The 25,405-nt window shown below is 43.5% G+C and overlaps 1 protein-coding gene across 4 annotated transcripts in view; it reads left to right on the top strand.

The window, feature by feature from the left end:
* The window catches only part of LOC130283012 (tenascin-R-like), a 551,407-nt gene that overhangs the window by 373,674 nt on the left and 152,328 nt on the right, over positions 1-25,405 (top strand). For all 4 annotated transcript variants that reach the window (XM_056532112.1, XM_056532113.1, XM_056532114.1 and 1 more), the window contains exons 5-7: positions 1,693-1,808; positions 17,698-17,848; positions 18,253-18,522. In XM_056532112.1, the coding sequence (XP_056388087.1) occupies positions 1,693-1,808; positions 17,698-17,848; positions 18,253-18,522 (537 nt within the window). The remainder of the gene's footprint in view (positions 1-1,692; positions 1,809-17,697; positions 17,849-18,252; positions 18,523-25,405) is intronic.

Raw genomic sequence — 25,405 nt, 5'->3', positions numbered from 1 at the left:
TCCCTTTTGATTACCTTTCAGCCTTTGATATCCAATGTCCTGCCGAGGCGATGATCAGGTAGAAAGGGAAGCGCCACCTTTGATTTACATGAGATATATAGCTGTGACGCAAGTAACTGTGATAGAACTAGTTTTTTTTGGCTGTTTTCATATTTGAATTTTTTTTTTTTTTTTGCTGGAAAAACATTTATCGCTAATGACCAGGGCCAGATTAAGGCTGCCTGGAAGACGGAGCACTTCATTATGTTGGTCCCCCGATAGTTCCCCCCCCCCCGATAGTTCCCCCACATTAGGTGCAGTATAGTTCCCCACATTAGGTGCAGTACAGTTCCCCAACATTATGTGCATTATAGCTCCCCACATTGTGTGCAGTATAGTTCCCCACATTGTGTGCAGTATAGTTCCCCACATTAGGTGCAGTATAGTCTCCCACATTAGGTGCAGTATAGTTTCCCACATTAGGTGCAGTATAGTTCCCCACATTAGGTGCAGTATAGTTCCCCACATTAGGTGCAGTAAAGCTCCCCACATTAGGTGCAGTATAGCTCCCAACATTAGGTGCAGTATAGCTCCACACATTAGGTGGAGTATAGTTCCCCCACATTAGGTGCAGTATAGTTCCCCCACATTAGGTGCAGTACAGTTCTCCACATTACGTGCAGTATAGCTCCCCACATTAGGTGCAGTACAGTTCCCCCACATTAGGTACAGTATAGCTCCCCATATTAGGTACAGTACAGTTCCCCCACATTAGGTGCAGTATAGTTCTCCTCACATTAGGTGCAGTATAGTTCCCCACAATAGGTGCAGTATAGTTCCCCACATTAGGTGCAGTATAGCTCCCCACATTAGGTGCAGTATAGTTCCTCACATTAGGTGCAGTATAGTTCCCCACGTTAGGTGCAGTATAGTTCCCCACATTAGGTGCAGTATAGTTCCCCACATTAGGTGCAGTATGTTCCCCCACAGACATACAGCCTGAAGCCTTATACAGTGTATGGCTGGAGGCTGTATGGCTGTGTACTGCCCCACTTCAGTGTTCTGACCACCGCTCATATGGTCCAGGGACCCCGGGGACCGGGGTCACGATCTACTGCTATGGCCTATGGGCCATAGCAGTAGGTCCCGGGAGTGGAGGTCGGAACATTGAAGATGACGTGCCGCTGGTAACTTACCATGCGTGCGTCCTCCTCACCGCACCACTCTGCTTTTCTTCTAGGGGCGCACGCAGGGGACGTCAGTGACGTTCCTGCGTGCGCGACCTCCCGGCGACCCCTGCGTTTTTAAAGTTAACGCGGGGGCCGCTGCAGAGACGTGCGGCCTCCGCTTTGTGCACAGATTACTGTTGACCACCCCATGATGCGGTGACCAACAACCCCCCCCCCCCCCCCGCCCCCTTCATGTATCTCTATGGGAGAGCCGTAGATACAGCGCTCATGTACCGGAGTTCCCCTTTAGTTTTATGTCTGTAACGAGCGCTGATGTAAAATTCAACCGAATGTGAACTGGCAAACATTTTACCATTGAGTTAAAAGCAACAAAATAGTAACAAAAAAAAAATATTTAAAAAAAAATGTACCAAAATGCTACATGTGCACAAAGCCTTTATTTTATTTTGTTTTTTAAGTGGTTTGTTGGGTTGTTGTGTAGCGCAATTTAACCAATTACATAAATCACCATATTTCTTTCCAGATATCTCCCCACCGAGAGGACTTCAATTTAAAAATGTGACTCAAACCTCTGTGGAGGTGCAGTGGGAACCCCCTCAGTTTCCTATTGACGGCTGGGAGATAAGTTTCACCCCTAAGGTGCGTCAGCAACTAACACATATGTCTGGTGTCTAAACCCCCCTTGTTGTGAGATTGTTTTACCCAATGAGTGTAAAAAGGAGGAGTAAACCTGATGTTGGCTAAACTTAACATAAATAGGATATTATTTGATCCCATTAATGAATGTTTTTTTTTTATTTAGTCTAAGTTTTCACTGTGTAATGACAATGTTAAACCTGCATTTCCTTGTAATTTAATTTTTCCTATTGAAGTCTATGTGAGAAAAAACTAAATACTCCATAGTATCAGCTTGCTGCTATTTTTGAAAACTGCAACTTAGCCAAAAAACACTTAAAGAAGTACTATGGTGCTTTTTTTTTTATTAACCCTCCGTGCCCGGGCTACAAAATGAAACAAAACAAACTTTAACTCACCTGCCTGCGTTCCCACATTGCTCCGATGTCGGTGTCCCATTCTCCGGTCCCTGTCTTCTTCCACTTCCTGCAGATCGGTGAGTCACGCTGCTCTCAGTGTATCACCGGCCGCAGCAATGTCCCGATGTGGCTGGTGATACACTGAGAGCAGCGTAACTCACTGACCTGCAGGAAGCAGGAGAAGACAGGGACCGGAAAACGGGATACCGACATCGGAGCAACGTGGGAACGTAGGCAGGTGAGTTAAAGTTTGTTTTGTTTCACATGACAGCCCTGGCACGTTGAGTTAATAGAAGAAAAAAAGCGCCAAAGTACTCCTTTAACCCCTTAAGGACCGTTTTTTTTCCCGTTTTTGCATTTTCGTTTTTTGCTCCTTGCCTTTAAAAAATCATAACTCTTTCAATTTGCACCTAAAAATCCATATGATTGCTTATTTTTTGCGCCACCAATTCTACTTTGTAATGACGTCAGTCATTTTGCCCAAAAATCTACGGTGAAACGGGAAAAAAAAAATCATTGTGCGACAAAATAAAAAAAAAAAGGCAGTTTTGTAACTTTTGGGGGCTTCCGTTTCTATGCAGTATATTTTTCGGTAAAAATGACACCTTATCTTTATTCTGTAGGTACATACGATTAAAATGATACCCTACTTATATAGGTTTGATTTTGTCGTACTTCTGGAAAAAATCATAACTACATGCAGGAAAATTAATATGTTTAAAATTATCATCTTCTGACCCCTATAACTTTTTTATTTTTCCGTGTATGGGGCGGTATGAGAGCCCATTTTTTGCGCCGTGATCTGAAGTTTTTAACGGTACCATTTTTGCATTGATAGGACTTATTGATCGCTTTTTATTCATTTTTAAATTATATAAAAAGTGACCAAAAATGCACAATTTTGGACTTTGGAATTTTTTTGCGCGTACGCCATTGACAGAGCGGTTTAATTAAGGATATATTTTTATAATTCGGACATTTCCGAACACGGTGATACCATATATGCTTATTTTTATTTTTATTTACACTGTGTTTTTTTTTATGGGAAAAGGGGGGTGATTCAAACTTTTAATAGGGGAGGGGTTAAATGATCTTTATTCACTTTTTTTTCACTTTTTTTTTTGCAGTGTTATAGCTCCCATAGGGACCTATAACACTGCACACACTGATCATTGTTATCCCATAGGGGGCTATAACACTGCAAACACTGATCTTTATCATTGATCACTGGTTTCTCCTGCTGTCCTGTAAGCTGTTCGGGATGCCGCGATTTCGCCGCAGCTATCCCGAACAGCCCACTGAGCTAACCGGCAGTTTTTACTTTCACTTTTAGCCACGTGGCTCAGCTCTGAGCGCGCGGCTAAAGGGTTAATAGCGCGCGGCGCCGCGATTGGCGCTGCGCGCTGTTAGCGGCGGGTCCCGGCTTCACTATGACGCCGGGCCCGCCGTGATATGATGCGGGGTTACTGTGTAACCCTGCGTTATATCACGGAAGCAGGACCAAGGACATACCGGTACGTCCTTGGTCCTTAAGGGGTTAAGGGGGTACTCCCCTGGATTTTTTCTTTAAATCAACTGGTGCCAGTAAGTTAAACAGATATGTAAATGATTTCTATTTAAGCATCTTAACCCTTCCAGTACTTATCAGCTGCTATATGCTTCACAGGAAATACTTCTCTTTTTTAATTTCCTTTCTGTCTGACCACAGTTCTCTCTGCTGACACCTCTGTCCATTTTAGGAACTGTCAAGAGCAGGAGAGGTTTGCTATGGGGATTTGCTCCTACTCTGGACAGTTCTTAAAATAAGCACAGGTGTCAGCAGAGAGCACTGTGGTCAGACAGAAAGGAAATTCAATAATAAAAGAACATCATCTGGATCTTCATCTGGATCTTACAGCAGCTGATAAGTACTGGAAGGGTTAAGATTTTAGATGTATTAGTAATTTACAAATACATTTAACTTTCAGGCAACAGTTGATTTAAAAAAAAAAAGTTTTCTAGTTGATTACCCCTTTAAGGGGAGATTTATCAGAGGAGATGTCCAGAGAAAAAATTGCTGAGTCATCCATAGCAACCAATCAACTCGCTTCTTTCATTTTTCTGAGGTCTTTTCAAAAATGAAAGAAGCGATGAGATTGGTTGCTATGGGCACCTCAGCAACTTTTCCTCTGGACATCTCCTCTGATAAATCTCCCCCTTAATGTTTACACGGCAAAATGTCCACCCAGAAATTTCTGGAATTTCCACAGACAGCGGGAACACCAGCAGAACCCGCCGACGCTAGGACCGCTTGGAAATGCAATGTCTCCATAGATGACAATGTATTTCTGAGAGGATTCTGCAAGTCAATTCATTCTGCGGTGGACAGAATTTGAATTTCAGCACCAGATGTTTCCGGCGTGGGAGTTCTGAAGTGTACACGGTGCAGCAGAATTCCGTTGAAGACAATGCTGCTACGGAATATTCAAGCAGAATTTTTTCACCGTATTCCACAAAAAAATTCCACTGTGTGAACACGGCCTAATGAAAAGGGAAATTATAGCAAGGGAAAAATTGTCAAGTGGGTTTTTGGCATTTCATATTGCCCTCCTCATTGACCTCTATATAACATCTGGCCTCTGGTAAGTTTGGCGTTTTTTTTTTTTGGGGGGGGGGGGGGGGGGGGACTTTTTGCTGAAACAAAAAAAGAAAAAAATCCAGCTTTATCGTCTTTTATGATACTGACAGGTAAAGAAGGCCTCTCATTTTAAAACACTGCAAACAACTCTTAGTAGGCCGTTGCCTGTAGCCTGGAGGTGCAGTTTTACAATAGCTGGAGGCACCCTGTCCGGGTGAACACTGCTTTTAGGGATGCCCAGAATCAGAGGCGTAACTTGTAGTGTGGTGTCCTGGCACCGTATTTCATACTGTGCCTTGGTGGGGGGGTCCCCAAAGCCAGAGTACCTAGGACTGTCGGGGTCCACTTCCCTATTTATTCCCTAGTCACCCCTTAGTAACTTGTAAATATGTATATTGTGTTACTCACTTGTCATGTGACTTGGTTCAGAACTCTATGGTATGTTGAAGGACCTTGGGTGGTTCTTGAGTCATGTGTTCTCCCATAATGCCGTGTAACGGTGAGTGACAGTTGTTTTGGACCAATCCAAAACGGCCAGCCCCTGCCCATATAAGGGAGCTGTGGCCATTGATCATGCTCTTCTCTCTGGGGTTGCTGACTCTGAACGAGGTAGGACCTCCGCAACTTTCAAGTACATTTACTAGGCCAAAGCCTTGCGGCCTCGGCCTATACCACAGCGGATAGATAGCTATAATTCCCCGTTACTCTCCGCAAGATCACTGGACCTAAATGCACCCCTAAATCCAGCGGATCTATGCAACAGAATCTTCTAACAGCTAAATTGAGCTTATCTGATCCCAACCAACTGTCAATCGCTGCTCAACTAGAAATAGATTCTGTTATGTGGACTGTTATTGCTATTGCCTGCTACAGAAAATCTTCAGTAAAAGTTCCTGCAAGATTTCAGTTGAACAGTGGTTGTGGACAATCCATTTATTACGCATTCACCTACCGCTCTTGGGAAGGGTGGCGATAGGCCCAGCATCATTACAGTATTTAACCCTCACCCTGGCGTCATGAGTGACAAGGGTTAACAGCACCCTTTATTATCCAGAACAGCAACACCCCAATTACCCTACATACCCCCGAGGCTACCACAAAGCGTTTTTGGCGTCACAAACAGGATTTGGGTGTTCCTGCTGCTGTTGCCACTAGTGAAATTGTACTCCCCCAATATAACGGACTTTATTAATGTGCTGTAAACTGCATTATATTGTACAAGATGTGGTGCGCAATACAAGAGGGCCACGCGAAAAGTAAGGGGGAGGCGAAGATTTATTCGCAGCAAGAATGTGCAAACTGCGAAATGAATTCATGCTACGATCCTCTGGTCTGGTCAGCACAGGAAGAGTTAACCTGCTGCCAGAGAAGCGCGCGAAAAAGTCCCGTGCTGTGCCACGTCCCGCCCCTGGGCGTGGCTGCCAAGTTGCTGTATCGCAGCCGAAAGGGAACTTGGAAACGGAGGAGTCGTTTCTGGGAGGACTGGAAGTCGGGGCTGCACCGATGACGTCCTTCCTACCGGCCGCCATTTTTAGGAAGCCCAATATAAAAGACACCCTGCACAGTGACCTCTTCAGTCTGCGCAAGGAGCCGGAGAGTACAGACATGGAGGAGAGCAGCGTTCCACGTGGTGAGAACATCAAAATGGCGCCGGAGCAACGGAAAGTTGTGGAGGTCGCAGCCCAACTATTCCAGGATATTGCCGACCGTCTGTCATTAGACGGTTGTCATTGGACGAAGAGGGGGACTCCACTGGGACACCCGAAGTAGCATGGGACACCCGAAGTAGCATCGCCGGTGAGATTGTCCCCTCACCACAGGACTTGGGGCTCGTGGGCCGAAATCCCATCGGAGGAGTCTGCAGTGAGTACCCCGCCAGAGGCGGCCTTTTCTTCCTCCTCCAGCCCTGAGCCTGAAATATCACTGTCCAGCTTGCCGGGTGCACGACCGTGCTCACCAGATTTGCCCCAGTGGATTTTTGGGGACGAGCCGGGACTCATCGAGTATATGCACGCAGTTCTACAACCTATACCTGGGAAGCCACTCCCACCAATCCCAATTGCACAAAAAGAAAGGGCCCGTCAGGAAGCCGAGCTGGCTGAGTTGATGGACAAATTAAAGGCCTGACACAGACAACTGTACGCCCCTAAGCATTTGCATTTGCCTCCTGAGGAGAGAATTCGTTATCAGAACACTGAAGAGATGGAAGCACTGTTCATCCGCAAGTGGGATTATCCCCGAGAAGGGGAGGAGCCTTTGGAAGAATGAAGAGCAACTGTGGCCAAGTTCTACAAGGTCAGAGGTTATGGGACAGTCCTAGATTGCCATACAGGCCAAACCATTCTCGTAAACTGGCGAGCAGTACAGAGGCCATATCTTCATAAAAAGTTCTACTCTCTGAAGGTGGGTGAGATAGTGGAGTAAACCCCCGTCCAAGGCCTGCGTGGAGAATGGGCTGCTGCGGTCACCAGAACAACAGCCCCAACACAGCTTCCCTTCAAATACTTTCCATCTACAGATTGGGAATCGGATCCCTTCAACCTGAGGCCGAAATGGTCTGCTCCTGATGCCTCCACCACCAAACTCAAGGAAGAGGAGCCTCCCCAACAACAGTCATCTTCTTCGTACAGCAAAGTGCCAAGGCCTGCTCAAGACCAAGAAAGTAGGCCCAAATTGCGGGCGCCAATGACCGTACCTAGACCCTCTGGGAGCAATGAGAGTTTGTCTGTTTCCAGGGTACCAGCGTATGTACCTAGGCCCTCTCAGAGCAATAAGGGTTTGCCTCCTGCAAGGGAACCAACGAAAGTGCTTTGGCCCACTCCTGGCATTGAGATGGGGCTAAAACCTTATGCACCAACCTTGATCCCGACCAGTAAACCCCTGGTCACTTTTAATCCTACTGTTACCCATTCTATTCTCACCAATTTGGAGTGGGAGAGTTACATTAAGTACCAGCCAGCCCCTGATATTGGAAGGGATAGGGGGTCTACAAGAGGCACAAGAAGAGTTCGGAAGAATGTTTTCTGAAGGACTGTAAAGTAATGACTGTTGTTTTCTTTTCTAACCACTTTTGTTTTTCAGTAACCAAGTTCAAGAGATTGTGCCTAGCCAGGACTGTGCTAAGATTGTTCCAGTTCCAAGTTCAGCAACGTAACCATTAAGCTTTGTGCCTGACCATCAGGTCAAGAGACTCCTAGCCAGTAGGAGATTCAAAAGTTTTGTGCCCAGCTTATTGTGGTAAAGCCGTGTTTCCCATAGACTCCTAGTGTAGGTTGACTGCAGATCCTTACACGCAAGTTTTTGTATATACCTCTATATTCATAGGACTTTCTTGCTAAAAATGGCACTTGTCAGGTGTATGCGCCTGAACCTTGTTGGAGAGTAAATAAATGCGTAAACTTGTATAATAAAAATGTATATGGTTCTTGTACACGGAAAAGATAGCTTTGTGTCTGTGTACATAAAAAGTAAGTAAGTGTTGTACACGGAAAAAATGTGCGCTAGATGCACGTGTACACTAAAGACAAAAAACGTAAATAATTCTTGTACACATGTACATACAAATGTATAAAAATACTAAAAAGGTGTTTTAGTAGTTGCTAAATAGGTGACTCTCCCGGCTCCTCCGAGAGTAGCATTCCAGTCGCCAATCGCTAGCACCTGTCACAAAATAAACTGCCCTTAAGATACCAAGACTAACTTTTAAGCAGTACTTGCACACATAGTATCTTAAATTGCTCACTTAAATGTACTGCCTCAGTCTTCTTCAGTACATACACAAAATAAAAATATATCTCACTCTCAAGAAACACTTTAGGAATTGTAGCCTATTGATATTCAATGCCTGCCACTGTTAGATACACTAACTTATCTTTTCTCTTTATTACGTGTGTGAGATGCTCTACCTGGCCAGTAGATGCTCTTGCGAGCTAAAGTTAAACACGTATTTCTAAAGATAATCTAGGTAAGGTTATACTGTTGTGTTCTAGGGGTGAGAAGCGTGTAGCCAATAGACCCTAGTAGCTAACCTTATTGGTAGATAGCCTCAGGCAAGCCAATATAACTGTTGTGTACTAACAGGTAACTCACCGTGGCAAAACAAAAGTAAATGTGGTGAGATTTCAAAAATGTTTAGTCAGCTTGAAACTAAAGGTATAGAGAGCTGAATAAAAAAATTTCTAGTTAGCCTAATAAATGTATAGAGAGCTATAAAAAAGTCTAAGGAGCTAGAAACTAATGTCTAGATAGCTTCATAATGTCTAGTAAGCTTCAAAGTTGTCTAGTAAGGATACTAGTCAGACTAAAAGAAAATTTTGTCAGAATGCATAGAATGTTTTAATAAATCTGTCCTTGTCCTAGTCCCTCTGCCTTAGGGGACAGGCGTCGGGGTCGACTTGTTTTAAGTAAGGGGGTTTGTGGTGACCCGGCACCATATTTCATACGGTGCCTTGGTGGGGGGGTCCTCAAAGCCAGAGTCCCTAGGACTGTCGGGGTCCGCTTCCCTAGTTAGCCCCTAGTCATCCCTTAGTAACGTGATATTTATAAAAATTATCAGTGTAAATATGTATATTGTGTTACTAACTTGTTTAGGGTTGCAGTACCTGCGGGTCATGTGACTTGGTTCAGAACTCTATGGTATGTAGAAGGACCTTGGGTGGTTCTTGAGTCACGTGTTCTCCCATAATGCTGTGTAACGGTGAGTGACAGTTGTTTTGGACCAATCCAAAATGGCCAGCCCCTGCCCAGATAAGGGAGCTGCAGCCATTGATCGCGTTCTTCTCTCTGGGGTTGCTGACTCTGAACGAGGTAGGACCTCTGCAACTTTCAAGTATGTTTACAAGGCCAAAGCCTTGCGGCCTCGGCCTATACCACAGCGGATAGATATCTATAATTCCCCGCTACTCTCCGCAAGATCACTGGACCTAAATGCACCCCTAAATCCAGCGGATCTATGCAACAGAATCTTCTAACAGCTAAATTGAGCTTATCTGATCCCAACCAACTGTCAATCGCTGCTCAACTAGAAATAGACTCTGTTATCTGGACTGTTGTTGCTATTGCCTGCTACAGAAAATCTTCAGTAAAAGTTCTTGCAAGTTTTCAGTTAATAGTGGTTGTGGAGAATCCATTTATTACGCACTCACCTATCGCTCTTGGGAAAGGTGGCGATAGGCCCAGCACCATTACAGTATTTAACCCTCACCCTGGCATCACGAGTAACAAGGGTTTACAGCGCCATTTATTATCCAGAACAGCAACACCCCAATTACCCTACATACCCCCGAGGCTACCACAGTAGCTTCTGGGCCTCAGTACAAAATCTGTTACAGGGCCCCATGTGCCATTAATAATACTGGTCTCTTATGGGGCAGATTTGCCTTTGGGCCCTTAATCAGTATATGCTAACTCTTGCGACTGCTACCTCTGCACCCCCTATAGTTATAGCCTTGCCCAGGAAAGCGGGTAGAAACAAAGGAGTACCGCTAAGTGCTTTAACCCCTTCAGTTTCATCATTCAGTGGGAGCCTCTGCCCCTGGTTGCCTACTGACCAAAACAGTGGGGCTGAGGCACCCACTGAATGATTAAATTAAAGGGGTTAAAATGCTCATCTGCACCTCTTAGATAATTGCTTCCTAACTAGTGTGCCCCCAACAGACCACAATGCTCTCTGCTGACACCTCTGTCCATTTTAGGAACTGTCAAGAGCAGGAGAGGTGACAGCTGTCCAGGTATGCTAGTAGTTGTAGTTTTGCAACAGCTGGAGGCATACTGGTTGGAAAATCCTGCCTTAGAGGCCGAGAAAGTTGTATACAGATTAACAGAAAGTCTGTAAGACTTTTCACGATTCCCTATACTGAAAGCTTGGCTCTACTTGCAGAGTCGATTAGAATCAAAGAGTCACAGTGCTCTGCTCCTTTGTTTTAGAAACCAGCGGTGGATCCGGGGTGCTGAGACACAACAACACGTCGGCCCGCCTCGATTTAGGCTTACGGTTGTTTGATCCCAAAGGCCTCAGCCAAAATCCCTTTGGACCCTTTCCCAGATTTAATCCACCCCCCCCCCCCCCCACCCCACACACACACACACATACACACGAGTCGCATTGCGTGCTTTTGTTTGACTCGTTTTGTTTTCCACTTTTTTTTTCTCTCTCTCTCTCTTTCAAGTTTTCATTACACTAAATAACACCGGCATTCATGGTCTGTCAATTCCAGGCATTTTTCGTGCCGATAAATTCATGTTTCATATGACCCCTTTTGTCTCTTGCCTGCAGGACCTGGGCTTAGGCCAAACATGACTGCATGGGGTTCTTTTTTTCTTTTTTTTTTTTCCACCTGCGTTATTCATTTCCTGACAACAACGGAGGAGCGTGTCCTTGTATTCATCCACGTGACGGGGCATAAAAAGATCTTTGGGAGTCATGACACGTGTGATTGAGCTAATGTTCCTCACCTTTTATGAGGAGAAAAAGAAGGCGATCTTTTTAGAAGTGCTTCTCGATGGTGTTTGATGGGGTTGAGAGGAGTGTGTGGGCGAGAGAGATCAACTCTCATCCAGACAAGAAAACCCTGGACAAGGATTGAATACACCGAGGCTTTTGTTTGTTACTGTGAAAGAAAATGTCACGTTCTGGTGAATGATTTGATGTCACAGGATGCTCATAAGCCGCACGCTTCGCTGGTCAGTTGAATGGAGCAGACATCAACGATAATGGAAAATATAAGGGAAGGATGCGAGATAAGGAGCTTGACATGCCGTCTTCCCAGGCGCTAAGTAAAAGCGATACTTCTGTGGAATATGAGGCACTCAATTACGTCTGGGTCATGGAGGGTCTAGGCATGATCTGATGTTCAGGTCGCACGTAGGTGCAAAGGTGTCACTTGAAGCTTCTGGCCTCTATTGGAAAATCGATAACAGGGCCCCAAAAACTGCCGTGTGCCACTGATGATACTAGGGTCTTCTTATGTGACACTTATGGTATTTGACACGTCAGAATTCCCGTAATTACGCACAAATTCCATCCAGCAAAGCTTGCTGGATGGAATTGCGGCGGAACTTCTGCATTCTCAGAACATAGAAATCTGCAGAAATTCAAGCCCTATTGACTTTAATGGGATTCCGCCACTGAAGTTCGCAAAATTTAAGACTGGTCTTATATTTTTGTGGAAAGCAGAATTTTCGCTATCTAGATTAGACAGCGGAATCCCATTACAATCAATGTGCAGTAAATTCCGCATGAAAATTTCGTCATATGAACATAGCCTTATTGTATGGGGTCGTCTCATATGCTATGTTTTCATACCCCCATAACACCATAGACCTCATAGAAATACCAATTGAGCTCTATTTTATCATGGCCATTGCCAACACACAGATGTCCTTCTGCTTAGTCACCCAAAAAATATACACTCTGATCTAAGGGCAATAAAAATATTGGGAAACATTAACTAAGGCTTGTGCGCCGGTAAACATAGCGCAAATGGCTAATGTAGACTGAGAATCTGTGTTTTCTGCGTTTATTCTGTGACTTTCCTCCGGCGCACATGCTACCAGTGCTGTTTATAACAATAATTCTTTATTTATGTAGTGCGCACTCAAATTGGTCCCTGTCCCCATTGGGGCTCACAATCTAAAATTAGTAGTGTGGGAGATTTAACAAAACCAGTGTAGAGGAATAGTGGAGCAGTTGCCCATAGCAACCAATCAGATTGCTTCTTTAATTTTTCACAGGCCTCTTTAAAAATAAAAGACGCAAACTGACTGGTTGCTATGGACAACTATATCTCTCTTCCTCGGCACAGGTTTTGATAAATCTCCCCGAGTGTAGGAGTAAACCCACTTGAACACAGGGAGAACATACAAACTCTTTGCAGATGTCGTCCTGGGTGGGATTTGAGCAAGATAACAGCACTAACCACATTTTACATAAACAAAGTGGGCATGGTTTGACCCGTGTATTTTTGCGGCTTATTTATAATCTGCGACTTTTGAAAAATCGTTAAAAATTTGAGCCACCCCTGTACCTTACTGTGTAATGTTTACCTTAAAGAGGAACTCTGTCCCTAGACATCTTATCCCCCTACCCAAAGGATATCCCCGCAATCTCTGGTACGGCACCGCAGCATTCTGAACAAGGAAGCTTAGAGCGTTCGTGTTTGTGACGTCACTCCACACCCCTCCATTCATGTCTATGGGAGGGGGCGTGACGGCTAGTACACAGCCATCACGCCCCCTCCCTTAGGCATGAATGGAGGGGGTGTGATGGCTGTGGTCACCCATCATCTGGCACAGAGCAGAGTTCGCTCCATGCATTTCTGGGTGCCGTGTCGGAAATTGCAGGGGTTACCAGAAGCCGGATTCCTGCGATCAGACATCTAATCCCCAATCCTTTAGATAGGGGATAAGATGTCTAGGGGTGGAGTACTTCTTAAAGTAAACAATCCTGTTAGCAAAGAGAATATGTGACGTCTGGTTAAAATTGCGACTCCGCTGACTATTGCAATCTGATTGGTTGCTATAGGCAACTGTTCCTTTGCACACAAAAAAGTATACGATTGTGACCTCAAGCTAAAATATTAGCTTACATTTTTTTTTATTGAATATAAACTGTTTATGACGGGGTAATAGTTGTTTGCCAGACACATAACAGTTCGGCTATTTTCACGATAAGCAGTAAAACTAAGCAATCACAGGTAAGTTTCATCCTGTCAGCGCTCGACAAAGAGCATCAGAAACATTGAAAAATGGCCTGTTGCTATGGATACCTTGCGGAGGAATGCGTTTTTCTGAGCCAGCACTCTGTATGAGGTCCAGCTGCTCTGGTCAGACAGAAGTGTAAAAAAATAGATATATATTAGCCCCAAGCAGGCGACGAGCGTCATGGCGAGATGTATATATTGTGTGAATAGCAAATGAATATTTCATGGTTATCTTTTACCTTCCCCCAGTTTAGAGGTCATACTGTACATTGCCATCCAAAATAAGGCCTTATTGCAAAACTACAACTCCCAGCATGCCCGGACAGCCAAAGGCTGGGAGTTATAGTTTTGCATCAGCTGGAAGCATACCAGGAGGGTAATACTAAGCCGAAATATAGCTTCCATTAAAATCCTTAAAGGGGTATTCCAGTGGAAAACTTTTTTTTTTTTTTTTTTAAATCAACTGGTGCCAGAAAGTTAAACAGATTTGTAAATTACTTCTATTAAAAAATCTTAATCCTTCCTGTACTTATTAGTTGCTGAATACTACAGAGGAAATTCATTTCTTTTTGGAACACAGACCTCTCTGCTGACATCACAAGCACAGTGCTCTCTACTGACATCTTTGGCCATTTTAGGAACTGTCCAGAGTAGGAGAAAATCCCCAAAGAAAACATATGCTGCTCTGGACAGTTCCTAAAATGGACAGAGATGTCAGCAGAGAGCACTGTGCTTGTGATGTCAGCAGAGAGCTCTGTGTTCCAAAAAGAATTTCCTCTGTGGTATTCAGCAGCTAATAAGTACTGGAAGGATTAAGATATTTTTTAAGTAATATACAAATCTGTTTAACTTTCTGGCACCAGTTGATTTAAAAAAAAAAAAAAAAAAGTTTTCCACCGGAGTACCCCTTTAAAGGAGTTCTGTAGTAAAACATAACTTATTCCCTATCCAAAGGATAGAGGATAAGTTATAGATCATGGAGGGGGTCCGACCACTGGGACTCCCCCACAATCTCCTGAACGAGGCCCTGGCAGTCTGCTGAATGGGGGGGGGGGGGTGCTGACCCCTGCACTGAGCGGAGGCAAACGTGCCCCCTCCATGTATGAAAGAAGCGATCTGATTGGTTGCTATCGGCAACATTTCCTTTGCACAGGTTTTGATAATTCTCCCACTTTGAGTGGAATCTCTTCGGAAATGCATTGCCATCTATGGAGACTATGGGGTTTCCGAGCTGTCTTAGCGCCAGCAGTACTGTCTGCAGAATGTCCATCCGGAACTTTTTCAGGTGGACATTCAGCTGTGTTAACATACCCTGAGGGTATGTACACGCTGAAGAACTGACAAGAAATTTACTTGCATTATTCTGTGTCAGTATTCTGCTCCAATTACTTCTTGAATTAAAAAGTTCCGTTGACTTTTTAATAATTTTTCCACAGCTCTGTTCGGATAAAAATACCAATGCAAAATCATATTCCGCTATAAAATATTCATTCTTTTGGCGGAATCCGCAAGTAAAAGCCCATTGAACTCAATGGGACCTTTTTTTCTCCAACAAAATGAGTTTGGTGGAATTGAGGGGGAATTGATGCAGAATTTTTGCGCTGAATTTTCTAAAGAAGAGTTGAGGAGCCAGCCCATTGGTGGTTGTGGTACTGATCCTCCTCCAGATTTCCTCTTTCCTCTTCCTCTATGTTCACACTGTATAATTCCTGCAGAATTCCGCCACTGAATTTGTTCTGCGCAAAGAAAGAACATGTTCATCCTTTGCACGGAAGTCCGCAAGCACTGCAGAGCCGTCAATGGTGAATCCACCAGAATTTCTCCGGTGGATTCTGCCGGAACCAAATTTCTCATCAGAATTTCTATTGCGGAACTTTAAACATGTGAACTTTTCTGAATTTTCATAGTGTGAATGTGCCCTTAGGAGGGAGTGTGCATGAACTTGGGAATCTGAAGGGGTGGTGTTTCCCCTTGTGGAGACCACAAGCTGGCATAGGGAGTCTTATAGGCCAGGCAATGCTCCCTGGGAAAAAGGTATGCAAATCAGCTCTCCTTTATTAGCAAAAAAAGATGTCTCTTTAATGTCACACTTTTTTACATACTTATTATGATTGAAAAAAGACATACGTCCATCCAGTTCAACCAAGGAATTGAAGGGAAGGGGTATGGAAGGATGAAGGGGTAACCAATGTCCATCCCATAAAAGAGCTTTAAAACATAACTGGGAATTTTCAGCCATGGGCCTTCTTGCTTTTGGAAATGGATGACAATCCCAAATCATGTTATATATGTAGCTGCTTTGAATAGGTGGCGCTAGAGAGCCACCTGCTTCCTTCTGGAGGAGGACTCATTTACTGAACTAGTGGGTGAAATGCAGATAAGTAAAAGCAGGAAAAGTGCATAGAGCTAAAGGGGTATATTTTGGAATTAGTCTGAGAATTTGTAAAACAGTTCCACATGTCCACATAGGACCTAACTTCAGATTTAACTGTGGTAGCCCTTGGGGGGGTGTATGGTAGTTGGGGTGTTGTTTCGGTAGATGAGGGGTTAAAGTTAACCCTATAGTTCGTGAGTATGTATAGTATGCTGAAGTAATTCTCCGGCCTATCGCCGCCCTTCCCAGTAACGATAGGCATAAAATGACTGAAGGTCCACAAGGTAGTTGAAATTGAACTTGGATAACTTTACTTAAATGCTTGCGGTACATCCAATGAGCAGTAACAGTCTCAGGAATACAGTCTCTATATAGTTCAATGACTGACAGTTGTTGCGGACCTTGACTTCTGATATAGTCTGAGAATTTAGAGTAATTTGCGAAGATCCGTCCGGATTTAGGGGATAGATAAGGTCCGGTGATCTTGCAGAGTGCTTAGGGATTGATACACTCACGATTCTGAATAGATCAGCCATTGCCGCAAGGCTCGGGCCTAACTCACTGCGATAGACAGCTGCGCAGATCCTGCTCGTTTGACAGCCCGGGAACAAGAGAGTGAGCAATGGCCGCCGCTCCCTTATATGGGTAGGGAGTGATGGGAAGAATACGTCAAAGGGACCTCCAAAGGTCCTTAAGCAAAAAAACATAGAGTTTACCTAATCACGTGACCCCCAGGTCCTGCTACATTTATATACATTTGTACAATTATATATATATATATATATATATATATATATATATATATATAAATCCTAAATAACTACTAGACAAGCAATACCTAGATGAGAGGTGACCAAAGGCGGACTGGTTAAGAAGGACCCCAACGTCCTAGGGACTCTGGCAATGGGGACTTATACATAGGTACCGTATAGGATGCGGTACCGGGACACCACATAACTTATTCATATTATTGCACTAACATCTGACTTTGTATGCTACAAGTGTGACCTGAACACCAAATAAAATGTCCACCAGTCTCTTGCATAACAAATATATTTAGTGTTCCGGTCTATGATATCTTTGACCACCACTCTTCTCCACAGCAACATACCCAATAAATTATGAGACTTTTTTTAAAGGGGGTTATCCAGGAAAAAACTTTTTATATATATATATATATATATATCAACTGGCTCCAGAAAGTTAAACAGATTTGTAAATTACTTCTATTAAAAAATCTTAATCCTTTCAGTACTTATGAGCTGCTGAAGTTGAGTTGTTCTTTTCTGTCTAAGTGCTCTCTGATGACAAGTGTCGCGGGAACCGCCCAGTTTAGAAGCAAATCCCCATAGCAAACCTCTTCTACTATGTGCAGTTCCCAAGACAAGCAGAGATGTCAGCAGAGAGCACTCTTGCCAGACAGAAAACAACAACTCAACTTCAGCAGCTGATAATTATTGAAAGGATTAAGATTTTTTTAATAGAAGTAATTTACAAATCTGTTTAATTTTTTGTAGCGAGTTGAGATATATATATATATATATATATATATATATATATATATATATAAAGTTTTTTCCTGGAATACCCCTTTAAGTTTTCGAATACAATGACAAATATTTAAAAGACGTAATCTCCAATTTAATTTCAATGGTGACATAATCCTTTGTTCTTTACAGCACTACAAAATCTTTCACTGCGGTGACAAATGCCTCCGCATTAATCATATATTACAAAGTTGACGTTTTATTATTATTATGTCTTTGTAAACCTTCTATTTATCACATGATTTTGTCATTGACAGAATAATGAGGGAGGGCTAACCGTCCAGCTCCCCAGCAGCGTCACTTCGTATAACCAGACGGGATTGAAACCTGGGGAGGAGTACACCATCAGTATCATATCCCTGAAGGAGCAGGCGAGGAGCCCACCAACATCGGGCAGTGTTTCAACGGGTAAGAAGAGCGGCAAAATAAGATAGGCAGCTGACCGGCAACTCGATGCTGGAGTAGTTGTAATTGCCGAGAGGACTTGGTCTATATTTTACAAAATGATGACAATCCCCTCTCAGCAGCTTTAATTCACTGCAAAAACTAACAGATAGTAGAGAGAAGATGAATACAACGACAAAAAGCAAAAGATGTAGGGAAGATTTATGGTGACAGTGCATCAAGTACATTGGTCATCTCAGGAAGTAAGCAATACCTTAGACGTATATTGGCTTATGTCTACAATAATGAATCGTTGCTCACACATACGGTAATGGTTGAAGGTCTGATCAAGGACAGCGATACAGTAATACAGAGAAAAGCAAATTCACTTGAAAATCCAGTTAAATAGTGGTTTGTGTCCTCCACAGCCATTGACGGCCCTTCTAACATCCTGGTTCGAGATGTTTCTGATACGGTAGCCTTCGTGGAATGGACTCCGGCTAGAGCAAAACTGGACTTCATCCAGCTGCAGTATGGACCAGTCAATGGAGAAGGAGAGAAGACCACCTTCCGTCTGCAGCCCCCTTTGAGTCAGTACTCCATGCAGGTTCTGCGGCCTGGGTCTCAGTACGAGGTGTCAGTGTCTGGAATCAGAGGTGACATTCGCAGTGACCCCGTCAATACCACCTTCACAACAGGTACTTATTTGCAGCCACTTGACATTCTTTAAGCTTTGAGTATCCATATTTAATTGCTGATGGGGATTTTATTAGGAAACTGTCATTGTCTTCAATCCTATTGGAAGAATTTATAGAGACTGGAGTTGGTCCTAATGTTTTCCATCTGCAGGATGCTACAACCCCTGTATGGTCAGACCCACTCACTTTTACAGAGGGCAACTAACATTAAGCAAAAACACAGTGAAAAGTAGCACTTTTATATTTTCATAAATGTGACTTACACAAACATTTTCATAGTAAGATAAATTCCCACCTATAATAAAGGCTAGCACACAGTTTAAAGCTGCACTCCAGTCCTGTGTCTGGGACAGTGGATCCTCATTCACCGAACGCTCTAGGCTTGCAACTACTTTGCCTATAGAGGGTGCCGGGCCTGCATATAGGAGTATCCTAAATAACAGCTTCAGTTGTTGAAGTTTAAAGAGAGTTTTAGAGAGTATTCTATTACTGGAACTGTATAGCAAAGAATAGCCAAAATAGCCAGAATGTACATAATAAACTGTATATGTAAAACTGCTGAGCTAGCGCTGTAAATTCATCACCCTACACTAAGCAAAAATGAACTGAATTAAGAGATCTGTTTTTCGTGAACCGCCCTCCCTTTAGTCTACATCAAGACTGAATGGCATCAGTCAGAGCATTAAACATAATAGCTTCAGCCTTCAGGAGAATGGAGAGAAGCCTCAGTCTTTGTAGGGTCAGTAGCTTAGCATTACTATGGTTTTAAAGGGGTTCTCTGGTGCTTAGACATCTTATCCCCTATCCAAAGGATAGGGGATAAGATGCCTGATCGCGGGAGTCTCGCCACTGGGGACCCCCGTGATCTTGCACGCGGCACTCCGTTTATAATCAGTCCCTGGAGCGTGTTTGCTCCGGGTCTGATTACCAGCGACCACACGGCCGACGGCGTGTTACGTCATGCCTCCACCCCCGTGTGATGTCACGCTCCGCCCCTCAATGCAAGCCTATGGGGGTGGGGGTGGGATAGCTGTCATGCCCCCTCCTGATTATACTGATTATAAACGGGGTGCCGCATGCAAGATCACGGGGGTCCCCAGCGGCGGGACTCCCGCGATCAGGCATCTTATCCCCTATCCTTTGGATAGGGGATAAGATGTCTAAGCACCGGAGAATCCCTTTAATGAATCTTGTTATCTGGTCAAGGGTTATGAGCACATCTTGAGGTCTGTTCCAGAGCGGTTTTGATTCTTTGGGCATCAAAAGATATAGAAGGAGATTTATCATTATTTTCAAACTTATGGTTTTATATGACTTTTTTTTTAACTTACTTTTGCTTACGTGCGACCTATTTATCAAATAGTCACACGACCTTGAGAAATCACACGTATGCAAAACCCGGGAAACCTGCTTACAAAAGCATTTTTTAAAGCAGAAAAGTTTTCCCTTATGTTAATAGACGAAGTTCTTTATCTACCCTTTATTACCACTAGCGTTGCTAGAGAGTGATGGGGAGGGGGGCTTTACCGCATTGGGTGACACTCTGCTGGCCTGCCTGACACTAAATAGCTGAACTCCAACTATCCCGCAACAACCCCTCCACCCTCCTCAGAAATAAAAAAATATTAAAAACATACTATGCCGCACCATGAATATCCGTACTCTGGAGGCTTTTTTGCTTAATTTTGAGCTCGAATTTTGTGGCGTTGGTGGGCGGAGTCTTGCATCAATAGTTTACATCAGGGAGGAAGACAGCGCAGCACCAACAGGCACATAAACAATAGTCAAGCAACAAAAAAAAAAAAACTGCTCGGTACGTTACCCACCCTAAAATGTGCATGAAGCTGTATTACTATAGATGATTTATTTACGTCTGTAAAAATTCTTACACAATTATTTTGTGCATCATTCTTTTTTAATACAGCATTAATTTTAAAATGTAGTGGGTACGCCAGCATGTACGTATCCTAAAATTAACGAGGTGTGCAGTGTGTATTTTTTACCTAAAAATTAAGAGTTATTAGTTATATAATAATATTTTTCTTTAATTAGCATTAATGTAGTAGCTTTGTTTCATGATGCAGGACAAGAACAGTTGTTAGAGTTGGTGTTAATGTTCTTTTCTGCAGATGTATGCAATTTCTGTAAGCCAGGTTGGACCTGGAGTACATTTGCGACTTTTACATGGAGATGTAACTTTTTTTCTTCATAAATGGTGACTATCGCATTTGAAAAACACATGACAACTGCAAAGTAAAAAAAAAATAATTCTACATGAGCAGATTTTAGAAATGTAGTATGTGCAACATATTTACGCAAAAAAAATCTACTACGGTACTACGGAGCTTGATAAATCTCCTTCATAGTGTTAGTGAATTTCACTTACATTTAGAATAATTCAATGGAACCGCTTGCATAAAGATGTGCTGAAAGACAATACAAATTTCTCAAGCTTTCAAATAAGGCAAGAAAGTAATGAATCTTAAAAATATTTTCCTAATGATTAGATTCAAGTATATTCTCGAAATATAAACTATACACCACTGAAATTTTTCTAGAAAATGAAATTTTCTCACAGAAAAGGATTGCAGTAACACATGTTTTGCTATACACGTTTGTTCCCTTTTGGAACTAAACCAAAAAAGGGAGGAAAAAAAGCAAATTGGACATAATGTCACACCAAACTCCAAAAATGGGATGGACAAAATTATTGGCACACTTAGGTTAATATTTGGTTGCACAACCTTTGGAAAAAAATAACTGAAATCAGTCGCTTCCTATAACCATCAATAAGCTTCTTACACCTCTCAGCCGGAATGTTGGACCACTCTTCCTTTACAAACTGCTCCAGGTCTCTCTTATTGGAAGGCGCCTTTTCCCAAAAGCAATTTTATAATCTCTCCACAGGTGAGCAATGGGATTTAGATCTGGACTCATTGCTACCACTTCAGAACTCTCCACGCTTTGTTCCCTTCCATTTCTTGGTCCTTTTTGACGTATATTTGGGGTCATTGTCCTGCTGGAAGACCCAAGATCTCGAATGCAAACCCAGCTTTCTGACACTGGGCTGTACAGTGCAACCCAAAATCTGTTGATAATCTTCAGATTTCATGATGCTTTGCACACATTCAAGGCACCCAGTGCCAGGGGCAGCAAAACAACCCCAAAACATCATTGAATCATCACCCTATTTCACTGTAGGTACTGTGTTCCTTTCTTTGTAGGCCTCATTCCTCAATCGTTTAGCCTTGACAAAGGCTAACGAAACGCGTCGGTTTTTATCGTATTTTCCTGCCTTCTATGCATGTTTTTTTACCTCCACGGAGATTGAATACATTCTATACTTTTTTAACCACTCTGGAAGTGCTGGAGTTTTTCACTATGGATTTTTTCAAGTGATCTCTTCCTGTATTGTTGCCTCGTGGAGCGGCCACGTTTCCCGTGCACCCAGACTGGATGAGCAGCAGAGACCGAACACTACGAGGGTGAGCTGTATATATTTTCCAGTTTCTCTAGTAGAATAATGTGCTTTACCAAAAAGCGCTATCTTGGTCTCATCTGTCCACAGGACGTTTTCCCAGAAGGATTTTGGCTTACTCAAAGTCATTTTGGCAAAATGTAGTCTTGCTTTTTATGTCTGTGTCAGCAGTGGGGTCCTCCTGGGTCTCCTGCCATAGCATTTAATTTCATTTAAATGTTGACGGATAGTGATAGTGACAGTGATGCTCCCTGAGCCTGCAAGACATCTCGAACATCTTTGGAATTTGTTTGGGGCTGCTTATCCACCAGCCGGACTATCCTGCGTCCAATTTTTCTCTTCCGCCCACGCCCAGGGAGATTAGCTACAGTGCCATGGGTTGCAAACTTCTTGATAATGTTGCGCACTGTGGACAAAGGCAAATCTAGATCTCTGGAGATGGACTTGTAACCTTGAGATTGTTGATATTTTTCCACAACTTTGCTTCTCAAGTCCTCAGACAGTTCTCTTCTCTTCTTTCTGTTGTCCATGCTTAGTGTGGTACACACAGACACACAATGCAAAGACTAAGTGAACTTCTCTCCTTTTTATCTGCTTTCAGGTATGATTTTTATATTGCCCACACCTGTTACTTACACCAGGTAAGTTTAAATGAGCATCACTTGCTTGAAACAATCTCATTTTTCCACAATTTTGAAAGGGTGCCAATAATTTTGTCCAGCCCATTTTTGGAGTTTGGTGTGACGTTATGTCCAATTTGCTTTTTTTCCTCCCTTTTTTGGTTTAATTCCAATACACACAAAAGGAATAAACATGTGTATAGCAAAACATGTGTTACTGCAATCCTTTTCTGTGAGAAATACTTCATTTTCTAGAAAAATTTCAGGGGGGCCAATATTTACAGCCATGACTGTACTTAGGAGCATGTTTGCCATTAGCCACCCATGGGCCCTAAACAAATAGTGCTTGTACATTTTCCTCACTAGGTCATTCAGATGCTTTACATGCCTTTTTTATTTGTCTAGCTTCTGTATTTGGCTCACATATCCCCCTGTTCTGCTGCTTATTCATTCTAACAGCCACTGCTCAGGAAGGGGTGTGTCTGAGGCAAGAACTGAGCCCACCCTCACTCACCATGCAGTTACTTCCTCCCTGAGTCTGCTGTGTTGGATCTCTTCATCCAATCACTGCATGCTGCTTTGCAACCCCCCTACTTTCTGTTTTAATTCTGCAGTCTGATAGACAGGACAGGAGTACAGAGCAGTGCTAGTCCCGCCCTCACTTCCTGGACTTTGTTCCTGCCTGTGCTTCAGCAGGGACAAGGATGATGCTATAGCCAGACAGGATTATGTTCTGGATGGTATGGGGACACCTAGTGGTCTATTTTATAAGCTATGATTTCTAGAAAAAGGAGTTGGTCGTTAGGTCATGGATTTGTGATTGATTTCTGCATCTTGTAGTGACACCCACAATAAATCTGCAACAAATTGCACATTTGTTGCGGCATATTTGTGACAGACCAGAATGACAAATTTCGACACACATGGAATTATCATAAGGGGGTGTATTCAGTCCGAGTAATTGTGGATATAGCTCAGAATATACTAGAATCAGATCATAATGAGGGTACAATTTATATCAAATCTCACCACTGAGACCTAGAGGTATTATGCAAGCATACATTCAGAATTTTTGGAAGGTCATAGAAATGTACAATTTGCCCCTGTAGAGCATTTATTAACACAGTCAAATCAAGATAAAACTCAAAATGTAGATGTTTCAGCCATACCTCATGCAAACAGTTGCATAAAATCAACCAGACAGCCATGCAGTCACCTTAGACAAATAATTGTAGTAGTTTAAAAGGGGTACTCCGGTTGGAAAAAAAATAAAAATAAGTTCAAACCAACTGGTGCCAAAAAGTTATACATATTTGTAAATCACTTCTATTTAAAAAAACGTAATCCTTCCAGTACTTATGAGCTGCTGTATACCACAGAGAAAGTTGTGTAGTTATTTCCAGTCTGACCACAGTGCTCTCTGCTGACACCTCTGTCCATGTCAGGAACTGTCCAGAGCAGGATTAAATCCCCATAGCAAACCTATCTTGCACCTGAAAATTCCTGACACCGACAGAGGTGGCAGCAGAGCACTGTGGTCAGACTGGAATGAACTACACAACTTCTTCTGTAGTTTACAGCAGCTGATAAGTACTGGAAGGCATAAGATCTTTAAAGTGTACATGTTGTTTGCAAAAACTTTTTATATAATGTAGACAGTAACATTATATGTATATCTGTAATATATACTGTCTCTGTACGAAGACAGAATACAGGAAGTGTGGGTGGGACAAGCAGAGCTTTGTGCAGGCTCCTGGCTTGTCAATCATCCTGCTGTGTGACCCGGGGCATGTCACAGAGCCTCAGTGCACAGAGCCCTGTTTGTCCTCAGTGTACAGAGCCCTGCTTGTCCTTAGTGTACAGAGCCCTGTTTGTCCTCAGTGTACAGAGCCCTGCTTGTCCTCAGTGTACAGAGCCCTGCTTGTCCTCAGTGCACAGAGCCCCATTTGTCCTCAGTGCACAGAGCCCTGCTTGTCCTCAGTGGACAGAGCCCTGCTTGTCCTCAGTGGACAGAGCCCTGCTTGTCCTCAGTGGACAGAACCCTGCTTGTCCTCAGTGGACAGAGCCCTGCTTCTCCTCAGTGGACAGAGCCCTGCTTGTCCTCAGTGGACAGAGCTCTGCTTGTCCTCAGTGGACAGAGCCCTGCTTGTCCTGAGTGGACAGAGCCCTGCTTGTCCTCAGTGGACAGAGCCCTGCTTGTCCTCAGTGGACAGAGCCCTGCTTGTCCTCAGTGGACAGAGCCCTGCTTGTCCTCAGTGGACAGAGCCCTGCTTGTCCTCAGTGGACAGAGCCCTGCTTGTCCTCAGTGGACAGAGCCCTGCTTGTCCTCAGTGGACAGAGCCCTGCTTGTCCTCAGTGGACAGCGCCCTGCTTCTCCTCAGTGGACAGAGCCCTGCTTCTCCTCAGTGGACAGAGCCCTGCTTCTCCTCAGTGGACAGAGCCCTGCTTCTCCTCAGTGGAAAGAGCCCTGCTTCTCCTCAGTGGAAAGAGCCCTGCTTCTCCTCAGTGCACAGAGCCCAGCTTGTCCTCAGTGTACAGAGCCCTGCTTGTCCTCAGTGTACAGAGTTCTGCTTGTCCTCAGTGTACAGAGCCCTGCTTGTCCTCAGTGTACAGAGCCCTGCTTCTCCTCAGTGTACAGAGCCCTGCTTGTCCTTAGTGCACAAAGCCCTGCTTGTTTGCACATCGGTAGAACTTTTTGGCACCAGTTCTGTTGGGGGACAGTTTGGAGGCCACCTTACATATATGGTAAACCAGTCACCTAAAATCAGTGAGTTTGGCTACATAT

This window comes from Hyla sarda, chromosome 7 (assembly GCF_029499605.1).
Source record: "Hyla sarda isolate aHylSar1 chromosome 7, aHylSar1.hap1, whole genome shotgun sequence".
Taxonomy (NCBI): domain Eukaryota; kingdom Metazoa; phylum Chordata; class Amphibia; order Anura; family Hylidae; genus Hyla; species Hyla sarda.
Note: the sequence above shows the minus strand (reverse complement) of the source record. Positions and strands in the feature narration are given on the sequence as shown.